General features: G+C 44.1%; 1 protein-coding gene across 2 annotated transcripts in view; it reads right to left on the bottom strand.

Annotated features, from left to right (window-relative positions):
• Positions 1–14,779, bottom strand: part of kcna7 (potassium voltage-gated channel, shaker-related subfamily, member 7) — a 36,175-nt gene that overhangs the window by 19,784 nt on the left and 1,612 nt on the right. For both annotated transcript variants that reach the window (XM_055152467.1, XM_020936635.2), the window contains exon 2: positions 6,636–7,330. In XM_055152467.1, the coding sequence (XP_055008442.1) occupies positions 6,636–7,283 (648 nt within the window). In that variant the 5' untranslated portion in view covers positions 7,284–7,330. The remainder of the gene's footprint in view (positions 1–6,635; positions 7,331–14,779) is intronic.

The following is a 14,779-nucleotide window of genomic DNA, read 5'->3' as shown; positions in this document are numbered from 1 at the left end:
CTGGTTTAGACCTAGTTTAGACCTGGTTTAGACTGGTTTAGTCCTGGTTTAGTCCTGGTTTAGTCCTGTTTAGTCCTGGTTTAGTACTGGTTTAGTCCTGGTTTAGTCCTGGTTTAGACCTAGTTTAGACTTGGTTTAGACTTGGTTTAGTCCTGGTTTAGTCCTGGTTTAGACTTGGTTTAGTCCTGGTTTAGTCCTGGTTTACTTTCTGGCAATGAGTGGAATTACCGAGAGAAAAAAAAAAAAAGGGAATAGCCCAAAATGTGAAAACAGGAAAATACCTCTGTGTAATCCATTTATTTCAACAAAGTAACTGTAATGACCAATCACCACTCACTGAAACAGTAACTGTAACTGAATACAGTTACTCATAATTTGTACTCTGATTACTCTGGTACATGTAATCTGTTACTCCCCAACACTGCATGTCAGTCACAGCCTCAGAAACTGGAGAGACAGTTTCATTTTGTCAAGTCAAGTCAAGTCAAGTCAAGTGCTTTATAAATAAAGTTGGTATGGAACACGTACTAGTGTGGACAAAGCCTCAGACACAACGCCACCTGGAATTCTGGGAAATAAAACTGATGTAAAGCCGTTTAAAGTTCCCATCTGATGTAAAACAACTCCTTTCACATTGTATCTTCTGCACATAAACAAGCACAATTTGGGTTTTGGAACAATCATTACACAATAGTTATGAAATCTTACTGATTTCTTGGAGACAGTCACAGAGCAGGAACTATGAAAGTCCGACTGTTGCTCCTCCCCCCGCCCGTCCTGAGAAAGCACAGGCTCCGCCCTCCAAACGTGACGTAGGCGACGAGTGAGCCGCCCTTCCTCCGCCATCTCAGGGAGGGAGGGGGAGACAGACGTGACCCTGATAGCGGCAGGAATAAACTTTTATTCATCGTGGAGATACAGCGCGTTCAGCCGCATGTGTCCACATCAGCTGAACATTACTGATTGGTAAAGTTTTAATAAACACTAGTAGATAAACTGAGTGGGCGGAGGCAGGTTTCTGCTATGTCAAACACGTCATAGGTGAATCTGCCGCGTCATCGTTGTAGCAGCTTTAGCTCGTTGTCACGTGGGAGAGCGGCAGAAATACGCTGCAATTTGTTAAAAAAACACAGAATCAATCTAAAAACCACTTGGGCGACATCTACAAGGCCCACACATCACTCTGAGAAGGTAGAAAGCTCTGAAAAGTAGATTTTGCATGAGATGGGCCCTTTAAACTAATCGAAACAAGTGAAATAAACGATGTCATTGTTACTTAACGGCGCAGTGAGGCAGAGTTCCTCACAGACTCTGGACTCACGAGCTCCTTGGCGTCTCGTTTGACCTGGTCCTTCTGACCTCAGATTGTTTTAAGTGTTTAACAAAGTGTGACCCGTCAGCACCTCCTCAGGTCCGACCCGCCCCTCCCGAGAGCGCTGCATTATTTTAAACCCGCTTGAAAGAGTTTGTAATCTGATCTGAAAACACACGGCGAAGGTCCTTCATTATCTCAGTCAGAGCCTCCGTGTGGAAGAATAGTGAACATATTTTACATGTTTGGCGTGTTTCAACATCCAAGAAGCTTCAGAATTTGGAGCAACTGAAGAATTCGAGGGGTCTGACACTACGGGAGTTACAGTGACTGATAACGGTTGTTAAGGGTGGGACAAATAAAGAGCATTTTAGTATTAAGGTTTTGCGTTCACATCGCCTGGTGTTTATGTCGCCATATTGGAGGTCAAACTATTTATCTGGACTGTAGCTCCCCTGGTTTCTTCGCAAAAAAGGACTTCACGCTCCGTACTGATGATCATGTGTGTCAATATTTATTCTCAGTGATCTTCAACTCCGCCAACACATTGAGACACCGTGAAAACTAAAATAAGGACAGACAGACAAAACGTCTCAGCTTTACATAAATACCTTTAAATAAATGCAGAACTGAAAACAATATTTACCGTGTTCGCCGATACATCACCAGCAGGAGTTAAGTAGCGGTTCTTTAATTTTTTCTGCGTCTTTTTCTTTACACCTTTTTCTGTGTTTCTCTTTATTGTCTTTTTCTCTCTTCCGTGGTTACTATTTTTCTCACTCTGTTTACCTCCGGGGCAAAGTAAAACGTCACATAACTCCAAGGTAAATAGTTTCAGAAATAAAACATAAAATTAATAACTCTGGTGTTCTGACACATCTTAATATTGAGCAAATACAATAACAAACAAATTCATTATCGTCAGCTACATGGACCAACGTGTTGTATCTGTGTGCGATAAAATGTGAATTGAATAACAGTGGTTTTGACCTGTGCTGCTGTTGGATGTTCTGAGTCACTCTGTACTTTACTTTACTGTAATTAATTTTTTTCCTTTACTCTAACTTTGTGTCATTAGTGTGTCTAAAGTTATTTTAATATTATCTAGATAAGGTTTAGCTGCAACTGCTCCTGTTCACATATTCATGAACAAGACGAATTCCAAAAGTGTGGACTGAAAACCGACAGAGTCATCGATACAACATTTGATTTTTGTCCTAATCTATTTTTTTTTTTACTCTAAACTTGAGGTTTAAAGGGGAGACTGGTCAACGGTTGTCAGACTGGTTTCTATCTAGTGCCTCTGCTCAATTTTATTTCTCTCCAGCGACTAGGTCAGGAATCAGAAAACACTAGACCACAGGTGTCAAACATAAGGCCCGGGGGCCAGATCCGGCCCTCCAAGACCTTTAATGTGGCCCTTGGGTGATTTTCTACTTAAATATTGTAATGATATTTTCTATTAAAATCGTGTTAATTTTCTGTGGTGTTTATCACAGCAGCGTCTCCAGCGTCTCTGTACGTGGCCCCTCCCACCAGAGCAGCACAAATGAAGACTTGTCTCTTTCCAAACGCTCTTAAAGGACGATCGTTTTGACTGTTGACCGTGACACCCTCATCAGAAAAATGTCCAACATGAGAAAAGTGGAGCCGAGTGCAGGATTTTACAACAAAAATGGACTTATTCCTGTTGGCATACAAATTATTGTTAAAACATTGTGTTGAAATTGAATTTTTCTTCAAGTTTCAGGTTGTTCATAATATTATAATATTATAATAAGAAAGAGTTCATCAATTAAAAAAGATTTCTGTAATAGATTTGCGTTTCTCTGCACAAATATTTGAAGTTATTGTTATTTTTGGGGTTTATATGACATGAGTTTTCTGATCCGGACACTTTGGGATCAAAGTCGGTTGGATACGACGCCCGGACCAAAATGAGTTTGACACCCCTGCACTAGACGGTTCGCAAAAACCCCAGAAGTGCAAGTTCGAGCAAAAGCCAATCAGCGAAGAGTCAGACATTCTGTGTTGGCAACGATTCCTGAGATGGAGGATTTAAAGCCGGAACAAAGAGAATGTTTGGTGAATTTGATTAAGGGGAGGGATGTTATTGCCCTTGTTCCTACGGGATTTGGGAAAAGCTTAATATACCAGTTAGTCCAATAACAAAGGTTTTGAGCTGTGTTGCTGTTGGATGTTCTGACCGGAGTTAATCTGCTAAAGAAGGAGGCCGAAGTGTCTCCCTATCAGATCCCGGCCGATAAAGATCACAGACAGACGTGGAGAGCAACAGAAAAACAGATGGATGGAGCTCACTGAGTACAGTCGTCTGTCAGTCAACATTTCATTTCACACACAAAAAAGAAGAAGAGATTTACACTAAATGAAATGACAGATACCAAAATTATTTTTCTCGCTGGTGTACCGATACAAAACCCCCATCCTCACTTTCGCCGGCCAGAAATCCCCCCCCAACCCACCCTCTATTTCCAGCGTCCCTTGTCGCTCCGGCTCTGATTTTGACCTCCGTTCTACTTCCTCTGGCTGTTATCGGGAACAGATGTGATGTTTGGTGATCAACAAAGATCTCACACATCCCGTTACAAAATATTTATAATCCTCTAACCCCGTGTAGCTTTTCAGTTCTTGGTTGGTGCAGGACGACGTCGAATGAATGAAGTAGTTTAAATATCCGGAGACTAAAGGTTTGGCACAGAGCGAGCGTCGATTAAACTGACAAAGCTCCATCGGAGTTAGATCAGGATCTATTCCACAACTCAGGAGGACAACTTTAGATTTATACTTTTCTAATGACGCTGATCTAACGAGCTGGAGGTTTCACACTGTTTTATGTCGTTTGCGCAGTTTAAAGACGCCGTGATTATACTGAAATTAACTGAAAAATCCCAGTGTTGACCTGCAGTATGGACGACAAAACGTTAAATCACATGACTGACACGTCGCACGCAAATCCTTAATTGGGCTCATTTTTAGGAAACATGCCTCTGAAACTCCACACTGCCCCGTCAGAATGAAATAAACAGGTCTGTCCATCAGAAATATAAAGATATAAAGGGATATTTTGTTCATTTTACTCTCAATTTACGTTTTGTGTGAAACTTGAACCTCGAACGTGACATTTACGGGGACGTTTTTTAAATATCGGCTAAATATATCGCGAAAAAAAAAAAAAATTGAGATGTTAATTTCTGTTCATTTTCATTCATCGCCCAAACCTTCCCAAGCCAAACTGGCACCACCTAGTGCCTCCGCTCAGTTTCAAAATTTCGCAAAAACCCTGGAAGTGCGAGTTTGGGCACCAACCAATCAGCGAAGAATCAGACATTCTGTGTTGTCAACGATTCCCGAGATCGAGGATTTAAAGCCGGAACAAAGAGAATGTTTGGTGAATTTTATCAACGGGAAAGACGTTATTGTCCTTCGGGATTTGGGAAAAGTTTAATATACCAGTTAGCCCAAACAGCAACAATTGGTTAAATAAAAAAAGTACCGTATTTTCCGGGCGATTAGGCGCGGCCTTAAGACTCCAAAAACGACTGCGCGCCTTATAATCCGGAGCGCCTTTTATATGAATTTATGCGAGTGTTCCAGTACAACTTCAGTAAACGACAAAGCCGCACCACTTGCAGCATTACGGCTACCGTAGTCAGGAGCATCGTGGAGTGATACGTACTGTGATTCCTCATTTTTCCTGTGGACGAGGAGAAGATGAGCGACTGGCTGCGAGAAGTTTACCTTAAGAGACCGGATGGCTTTTTCCACACATCTCCGTCCCTATTGATCTGCGACTCCAGCGCAGTAACAGGTTGTTGTCCAGACGCAGCCGCGATTCATTTTCAAATTATTTTACCAACAATGGCCAATACAGAGAATGTAACACACGAAGATCAGAGCAAGAACCAGTGTGTGAACGTGTGGCTCCAGAGTGAGTCAAAATTGGGGGTGTGTACGTCTGTTCATGACCTGCACGCACAGAGACGACCCGGTGTTCCCCGTGATCATGTACCAACCAGCATTTGTTATTTTAGGCTTTAATTAACCAAATAATTTTATGGCAGTAGCCTATTCAATTGATACAACTTCAAAAAGTCCCTGCTTTTAGCCTAGTGTGAGAAATACAGTCGGACTAGATCCAAACCAGAGTCCTGAACCAGCAGGAGCAGCTCCAGTTCAGGCCGGGCTCAGAGGAGCTGGAGCGGGGAGCCTCGACCTGAGGAAGCGCTTTCCCCGGGAAGAACCAAATGTGCGGAGGACGGACGCTCAGAACAACATATAACAAACCAAACTGGACTCACGCTTCTGTCCGGATGCTGCACCACCTCGGAACCAGTCGCGGTTCTTGAGCGCGGAGAACCGGAGCAGCGCCCGGACCTGTAGTCCACAGCGCATTCTTGCTTTCCCGCACAGAACCAGCGCGCAGACGACGGAACGTACCCGCTCGAGACTCAGTCCATCAAGCACTGGTCTTACTCGCCACCGTCTGGAACCAGCACATGGAGGACAGAGCCTCCGGACCATCTGACCAACGAGCTTGTAGGACGACAGAAGACCAAGGACCAGACCCCAGCCCCGTCCTGAGGAGCTGTTGGCTGCTGCTGTTACCTGAACTCTGGGCTGATGCGGTGAGTTTGTACAAAGTTCTACATGTTGCTGTTTTATGAGTTCATGGTGATAATTTGAGATGAGGACGGCCCGCGGTTTTAACAGGAACATCGGTGTTGATAACTGGAGTATCGCTGTTTTCCCGGGAAACAGAGACACGTCAATCGAACCAGTTTTAGTTCGTTTGTCGGTGTGAACGCGGACACACTGGAGTCTATTTGCTACATAATAACAATTTTATTGCCTGGTGCGGACCAAATAATCGAACTAGCGGTGTGAAAACGACCTAATGTGTTATTTTTAGTTATAACCGAACAATTATGAGTTATTGTGAATACGCTGACAATTTATCGGTCTCGGACAGTTTTTTGTTTTTTACGTGTTACAAATGAACAAAGTTGAGAGTTAACGTAACGAGTAAACGCGTTAAATAAAGTTTGACTGATTTACCCAACTGTTGTGTTTCGTTTAACGCGCCTTATAGTCCAGTGTGGTTTATATGTGAAAAAAGTGTGTCTTATAACCCGGAGCGCCTAATCACCCGGAAAATACGGTACCCGTCTACTGTCGAGCGAACGAATTCTAACACTGCGAGGTCAGACGGTTTGTACGACGTGAAACCGCCTCATGAATCAAACTAAACCTTCCCCACGTTTATGACCCAGACTGTAGCGGCTGATCTGTGTTTCGGTCTCACCTCTCGGAGCTCCTTCTCGTGTCTGAACTCGGGCAGCGTCTCCAAGCAGAAGATGAGGATGGACACCACGATCACCATGACGCTGATGATGGCGATGATCCTGGCGGCGCCCGAAGACTCCGGATACTCAAAGAGCATCCACAGCTTCCTCTGCAGCGCCCCCTCGGGCAAGGTCCTCTCCTCCTCCTTCACAAAGCCCTCGTCCTCCTTAAAGCGGTCCACCACGTCCTCGCCGAGCTCGTAGAACCTCAGCTCCTCCATGAACATGTCCAGAGGGACGTTGGTGGGTCTCCGGAGCCTCCCGCCCGACTGGTAGAAGTACAGGATGGCGTCGAAGCAGGCGCGGCTCCGGTCCAAGAACAGCTCGTTCCTCAACGGGTCGAAGTATCGTATTCGGCGTTTGGGGTCTCCCAGCAGCGAGTTGGGGAACTGCGCCAGCGTCCGGAGCTGCGTCTCGTACCTCATCCCCGACACGTTTATGGCGAGGCGATCGGTGAGCGCCCATCCTCCTCGCCACGCACACCGGCGCCTGCGAGGGGTCTTCTCGCTGATGTCCTTCTCCAGGCGGTTGTTCTTGTCTTTGGTTTCTTTGCATTCGTCCAGTTTGAGTTTCTCTTCACTCGAGTTGTCTCCGTCCTCTTTGTCCATTTTCCCGGACGATGGGCTTCACGGCGGTGTGAAGTTGTTTCGTGGCGCTGTAGAAAAAGAAAGAGTTTAGAGAAAATCAAATAACTTTAAATAATTTTAACTGTACTTTACTGTTATTTATTTTTTCCTTTTGTCGAACTTTGTGTCATTAACGTGTCTAAAGTTAATTTAATATTATCCAGATAAAGTTTGCCCGTAACTGCTCCTGTTCAAACATTCATGAACAAGACGGATTCCAAAAGTGTGGACTGGAAACGAACAGAGTCATCGATTCAACAGTTTGATTTTTGTCCTAATCTATTTTTTTAAACTCTAAACATGAGGTTTAAAGGGGAGACTGGTCAACGGTGTCCAGACTGGTTCCATCCTAGTGTCTCCGCTCAATTTTATTTCTCTTCAGTGACCAGGTCAGGAATCAGAATACACTAGACGTTTTGAAAGAACCCCAGAAGTGTGAGTTCGGGCACCAGCCAATCAGCGAAGAGACACTCTGTGTTGGCGACGATTCTCGAGATCGAGGATTTAAAGCCGGAACAAAGAGAATATTTGGTGAATTTTATCAAGGAGAAAGACGTTATTGTTCTTCTTCCTGCAGGATTTGGAGCATTACAAACATCAGCGATTGGTTAAATAAAAAAAGTCCCCGCCTTCCGTCGAGCGAACGAATCCTAATGCTGTGAGGTCACACGGTTTCTACGACGTGAAACTGGCTGATGAATCAGACTCGGTCACCGGGCTTTCTCCAGACTGATGTGTGTCCCTCGGAATAGAGTTCTAGAGTTTATAAATCTGGGACGACTCTCTGACTGATCAGGATCCACAGAACTGTAATAAAATCTGAAGGTGAACCCAAGGCGATCCCAAAAATATTTTTACTTCCTGAATACTGTCCTTACGCCGCAAAATGTGTGACGTCAGAAACCCGCAGTTCTGAGTTGTACAAATGCTGCAGTACAAAATCTGACTTCTGTGAAAGCCGGATGCCCTGTGAGAACACGGACAATTTGATTTCACGTAAATGCATTGTTCTTCTTCAGGAGAATTCTTTCTGGGCCTGAGCTCCTGGGAGCTGCAGTACCTGAAGTGGCCTCTAGTCGACCTCTCTCGCGAACAGAGGGGGAGGGGCTTATACAGTTCTTATTCTAGTATAAACAAATACTTCACTCTGATTGATCAAAACGTCACAAAAGTGGAATAAGTCACAAAGTTAAATTTTAGTTCAATCCAGTTGAGAGAAAAGCTCAGACATCTTTCCCTTCGCACGTTTTTTCACAAACAGAAGTCAGTATTTTCACTCAAAAGCTGAAGTGCGTCTGTTTCGGTTTGTTCGCTGCTCTGTGATCGATCCGTCCAAAAACGCTGTACAGCAAGAAGAAATCTCACAGTATTTAACAAACCCACAAGAATCTAATCCATGTGTCCTTCATTCATTTGTTTATCAAAATAAAACAAAAAATATATAAAAATAAAAATAAAACAAACAAAAAACAACTATTTTCTTCATTATTTGTCTCCAAAGCCAAAATGAAAAAAACAGAAACTGATTTTTTTGTGTGTGTGTGTTTAAATGAAAAATAGGGAAAAAAAATGAATACTGGACTGAACCAGGACTAAACCAGGTCCAGGATGAAACCGGGACCAGACCAGGACTGAAAATGGTTCAGTCCTGGTCTGGTCCTGGTTCAGTCCGAATCCGTTTTTTTTCCATTTTTCATTTAAACACACACACAAAAAAAAATCAGTTTCTGTTTTTTTCATTTTGGCTTTGGAGACAAATAATGAAGAAAATAGTTGTTTTTTCATTTTCTTATTTTTGGTTTTATTTTGAAAAACGAATGAACGAACGACACACGGATTATTGAGGTTTGTGCAGAAGCCAAAGGTGAATCGCCCAAATGACCCAAAACAAACAAACGGACGGACAGAGGAAATGTCCGAGCTTTTCTCTAAACCAGATGTAACAAAAGGTTGATTTTTCGGCTCATTCTGTTCATTTTTTTTGACCTTCTTGAGTTCAGAGTGACACACAGCGACTCGAGCCCCTGACCCGGTGTTCTGTTGGCGACTTGAGCCCCTGACCCGGAGCTGTTCTATTGTGAAATCCGTTTGAGCGTCAGAGTCCGTGAAGTGTTCACATAACATCACCAGAGCCAAACATTTGTGAAGCTCCTCTTACCCTGCCCGGACTAAAACTGGACTACAGCAGGACTGAACCAGGACTGAACCAGGACTGAACCAGGTCTACAGCAGGACTGAACCAGGACTAAACCAGGACTAAACCAGGACTAAACCGGGACTGAACCAGGACTGAACCAGGTCTACAGCAGGACTGAACCAGGACTGAACCAGGACTGAACCAGATCTAAAACTTGACTCCAACATTAGAAGTGGCTCAGATTCTGTGGAAAGTTTTCAGGTCCCAGGAGCAACTTCAGTACGACCGGAATGAAACTCTCAGAAAGTGTAGTACTCCTGTGAAGTACTCCTGTGAAGTACTCCAGTAGTACTCTTATAGTACTCCTGTAGTACTCCTGTAGTACTCCTGTGGTACTCCTGTAGTACTCCTGTGGTACTCCTGTGAAGTACTCCTGTAGTACTCGTGTGGTACTCCTGTAGTACTCCTGTGAAGTACTCCTGTGAAGTACTCCAGTAGTACTCTTATAGTACTCCTGTAGTACTCCTGTGGTACTCCTGTAGTACTCCTGTGAAGTACTCCTGTAGTACTCTTATAGTACTCCTGTGGTACTCCTGTAGTACTCCTGTGAAGTACTCCTGTAGTACTCCTGTAGTACTCCTGTGGTACTCCTGTGAAGTACTCCTGTAGTACTCGTGTGGTACTCCTGTAGTACTCCTGTGAAGTACTCCAGTAGTACTCTTATAGTACTCCTGTGGTACTCCTGTAGTACTCCTGTGAAGTACTCCTGTAGTACTCCTGTGAAGTACTCCTGTGAAGTACTCCTGTAGTACTCGTGTGGTACTCCTGTAATACTCCTGTAGTACTCGTGTGAAGTACTCCTGTGAAGTACTCCAGTAGTACTCTTATAGTACTCCTGTAGTACTCCTGTGGTACTCCTGTAGTACTCCTGTGAAGTACTCCTGTAGTACTCTTATAGTACTCCTGTAGTACTCCTGTGGTACTCCTGTAGTACTCTTATAGTACTCCTGTAGTACTCCTGTAATACTCCTGTAGTACTCCTGTGAAGTACTCCTGTGAAGTACTCCTGTAGTACTCTTATAGTACTCCTGTAGTACTCCTGTGGTACTCCTGTAGTACTCCTGTGAAGTACTCCTGTGTAGTACTCCTGTAGTACTTCTGTAATACTCTGTAGTACTCGTGTGAAGTACTCTGGAGTGATGCAGTAACAGTAGTACTCGTGTAGATCTCCTGTAGTACTCCTGTAGTACTCTTGTAGTACTCTTGTGAAGTACTCTGGAGTGATGCAGTAACAGCAGTACTCGTGTAGTACTCCTGTAGTACTCTTGTAGTACTCTTGTGAAGTACTCTGGAGTGATGCAGTAACAGTAGTACTCCTGTAGTACTCCTGTAGTACTCGTGTAGTACTCCTGTAGTACTCCTGTAGTACTCGTGTAGTACTCCTGTAGTACTCGTGTAGTACTCCTGTAGTACTCGTGTGAAGTACTCTGGAGTGATGCAGTAACAGTAGTACTCCTGTAGTACTCCTGTAGTACTCATGTAGTACTCCTGTAGTACTTGTGTAGTACTCCTGTAGTACTCCTGTAGTACTCGTGTAGTACTCCTGTAGTACTCCTGTAGTACTCGTGTAGTACTCCTGTGTAGTACTCCTGTAGTACTCGTGTAGTACTCCTGTAGTACTCGTGTAGTACTCCTGTAGTACTCGTGTAGTACTCCTGTAGTACTGGTGTAGTACTCCTCTAGTACTCCTGTAGTACTCCTGTAGTACTGGTGTAGTACTGGTGTAGTACTCCTGTAGTACTCGTGTAGTACTCGTGTAGTACTCCTGTAGTACTCCTGTAGTACTGGTGTAGTACTCCTGTAGTACTCCTGTAGTACTTGTGTAGTAGTACTCCTGTAGTACTCGTACTCGTGTAGTACTCGTGTAGTACTGTAGTACTGTAGTACCTGTAGTACTGGTGTAGTACTCCTGTAGTACTCCTGTAGTACTCGTGTAGTACTCCTGTAGTACTCCTGTAGTACTGTAGTACTGTAGTGTAGTACTCGTGTAGTACTCCTGTAGTACTGGTGTAGTACTCCTGTAGTACTCCTGTAGTACTTGTGTAGTACTCCTGTAGTACTTGTGTAGTACTCCTGTAGTACTGGTGTAGTACTCGTGTAGTACTCCTGTAGTACTCGTGTAGTACTCGTGTAGTACTCCTGTAGTACTGGTGTAGTACTCCTGTAGTACTCTGTAGTACTGGTGTAGTACTGGTGTAGTACTGGTGTAGTACTCCTGTAGTACTCGTTTAGTACTCGTGTAGTACTCCTGTAGTACTCCTGTAGTACTGGTGTAGTACTCCTGTAGTACTCCTGTAGTACTTGTGTAGTACTCCTGTAGTACTCCTGTAGTACTCGTGTAGTACTCCTGTAGTACTGGTGTAGTACTGGTGTAGTACTCCTGTAGTACTGGTGTAGTACTCGTGTAGTACTCCTGTAGTACTGGTGTAGTACTCGTGTAGTACTCCTGTAGTACTCCTGTAGTACTCGTGTAGTACTCCTGTAGTACTCCTGTAGTACTCGTGTAGTACTCCTGTAGTACTGGTGTAGTACTGGTGTAGTACTCCTGTAGTACTCCTGTAGTACTTGTGTAGTACTCCTGTAGTACTCCTGTAGTACTCGTGTAGTACTCCTGTAGTACTGGTGTAGTACTCGTGTAGTACTCCTGTAGTACTGGTGTAGTACTGGTGTAGTACTCCTGTAGTACTCCTGTGGTACTCCTGTGAAGTACTCCTGTGAAGTACTCCAGTAGTACTCTTATAGTACTCCTGTAGTACTCCTGTGGTACTCCTGTAGTACTCCTGTGAAGTACTCCTGTAGTACTCCTGTAGTACTCCTGTGGTACTCCTGTGAAGTACTCCTGTAGTACTCGTGTGGTACTCCTGTAGTACTCCTGTGAAGTACTCCTGTGAAGTACTCCAGTAGTACTCTTATAGTACTCCTGTAGTACTCCTGTGGTACTCCTGTAGTACTCCTGTGAAGTACTCCTGTAGTACTCCTGTAGTACTCCTGTGGTACTCCTGTGAAGTACTCCTGTAGTACTCGTGTGGTACTCCTGTAGTACTCCTGTGAAGTACTCCTGTGAAGTACTCCAGTAGTACTCTTATAGTACTCCTGTGGTACTCCTGTAGTACTCCTGTGAAGTACTCCTGTAGTACTCCTGTGAAGTACTCCTGTGAAGTACTCCTGTGAAGTACTCCTGTGAAGTACTCCTGTAGTACTCTTATAGTTCTCCTGTAGTACTCCTGTGGTACTCCTGTGAAGTACTCCTGTAGTACTCCTGTGGTACTCCTGTGAAGTACTCCTGTAGTACTCGTGTGTACTCCTGTACTCCTGTAGTACTCGTTGTACTCGTGTAGTACTCCTGTGAAGTACTCCTGTGAGTACTCTTATAGTACTCCTGTAGTACTCCTGTGGTACTCCTGTAGTACTCCTGTGAAGTACTCCTGTAGTACTCCTGTAGTACTCTTATAGTACTCCTGTAGTACTCCTGTGGTACTCCTGTAGTACTCTTATAGTACTCCTGTAGTACTCCTGTGGTACTCCTGTAGTACTCCTGTGAAGTACTCCTGTGTAGTACTCCTGTAGTACTTCTGTAATACTCCTGTAGTACTCCTGTAGTACACGTGTGAAGTACTTTGGAGTGATGCAGTAACAGTAGTACTCGTGTAGATCTCCTGTAGTACTCCTGTAGTACTCTTGTAGTACTCTTGTGAAGTACTCTGGAGTGATGCAGTAACAGCAGTACTCGTGTAGTACTCCTGTAGTACTCCTGTAGTACTCTTGTGAAGTACTCTGGAGTGATGTAGTGTAGTAGTTACTCCTGTAGTACTCCTGTAGTACTCGTGTAGTACTCCTGTAGTACTCCTGTAGTACTCTTGTGAAGTACTCTGGAGTGATGCAGTAACAGTAGTACTCCTGTAGTAGTACTGTAGTACTGTAGTACTCCTGTAGTAGTACTCCTGTAGTACTCCTGTGTAGTACTCCTGTAGTACTCGTGTAGTACTCCTGTAGTACTCCTGTAGTACTCCTGTATACTCCTGTAGTACTCCTGTAGTACTCTGTAGTACTCTGGTGTATGCAGTAAGTACTGGTGTAGTACTCGTACTCCTGTAGTACTCGTGTAGTACTCCTGTAGTACTCCTGTAGTAGTACTCGTGTAGTACTCCTGTAGTACTCCTGTAGTACTTGTAGTAGTACTCCTGTAGTACTCCTGTAGTGTAGTACTGTAGTACTCTCCTGTAGTAGTACTCCTGTAGTACTCGTGTAGTACTCGTGTAGTACTCCTGTAGTACTGTGTACTACTGGTGTAGTACTGGTGTAGTACTGTGTAGTACTCTGTAGTACTCCTGTATACTGTACTCGTGTAGTAACTCGTGTAGTACTCCTGTAGTACTCCTGTAGTACTGGTGTAGTACTCCTGTAGTACTCTGTAGTACTCGTAGTAGTACTCCTGTAGTACTGGTGTAGTACTGTAGTAGTGTAGTACTCCTGTGTAGTACTCGTAGTACTCCTGTAGTACTCCTGTAGTACTCGTGTAGTACTCCTGTAGTACTCGTGTAGTACTCCTGTAGTACTCCTGTAGTACTCGTGTAGTACTCCCTGTAGTACTGTGTAGTACTCCTGTACTCTCTGTAGTACTCCTGTAGTACTCCTGTAGTACTCCTGTAGTACTGGTGTAGTAACTCCTGTGTAGTACTCCTGTAGTACTCGTGTAGTACTCCTGTAGTACTCGTGTAGTACTCTGTAGTACTAGTACTGTGTAGTACTCGTGTAGTACTCCTGTGTAGTACTCCTCCTGTAGTACTGGTGTAGTACTCGTGTAGTACTGGTGTAGTACTCCTGTAGTACTGGTGTAGTACTCCTGTAGTACTGTAGTACTCCTGTAGTACTCGTGTAGTACTCCTGTAGTACTCGTGTAGTACTCCTGTAGTACTGGTGTAGTACTCCTGTAGTACTCGTGTAGTACTCCTGTAGTACTGGTGTAGTACTGCTGTAGTACTCGTGTAGTACTCCTGTAGTACTCCTGTAGTACTGGTGTAGTACTCCTGTAGTACTGGTGTAGTACTCCTGTAGTACTCCTGTAGTACTCCTGTAGTACTCCTGTAGTACTCCTGTAGTACTCGTGTGAAGGATTACTGTGGCGTGGGGTAGTAACAGGTGCAGAGTTCATCCACTGAAATAGTTTTGTGGCTTTGAACAAAACAAAATCAAACGTCGTTTGGCTTCAGGATTCGTTCGCTCGACGTCGACAGTCGATGGTTTATTTCTCATGTGTTGATGTGGTGCAGTGGTTCAGTCG

Source organism: Boleophthalmus pectinirostris, unplaced genomic scaffold, assembly GCF_026225935.1.
Source record: "Boleophthalmus pectinirostris isolate CB_2022bp ecotype Guang Dong unplaced genomic scaffold, ASM2622593v1 HiC_scaffold_17, whole genome shotgun sequence".
NCBI lineage: Eukaryota > Metazoa > Chordata > Actinopteri > Gobiiformes > Gobiidae > Boleophthalmus > Boleophthalmus pectinirostris.
The sequence above is the reverse complement of the archived record's forward strand: the minus strand, read 5'-3'. Positions and strand labels throughout refer to the sequence as shown.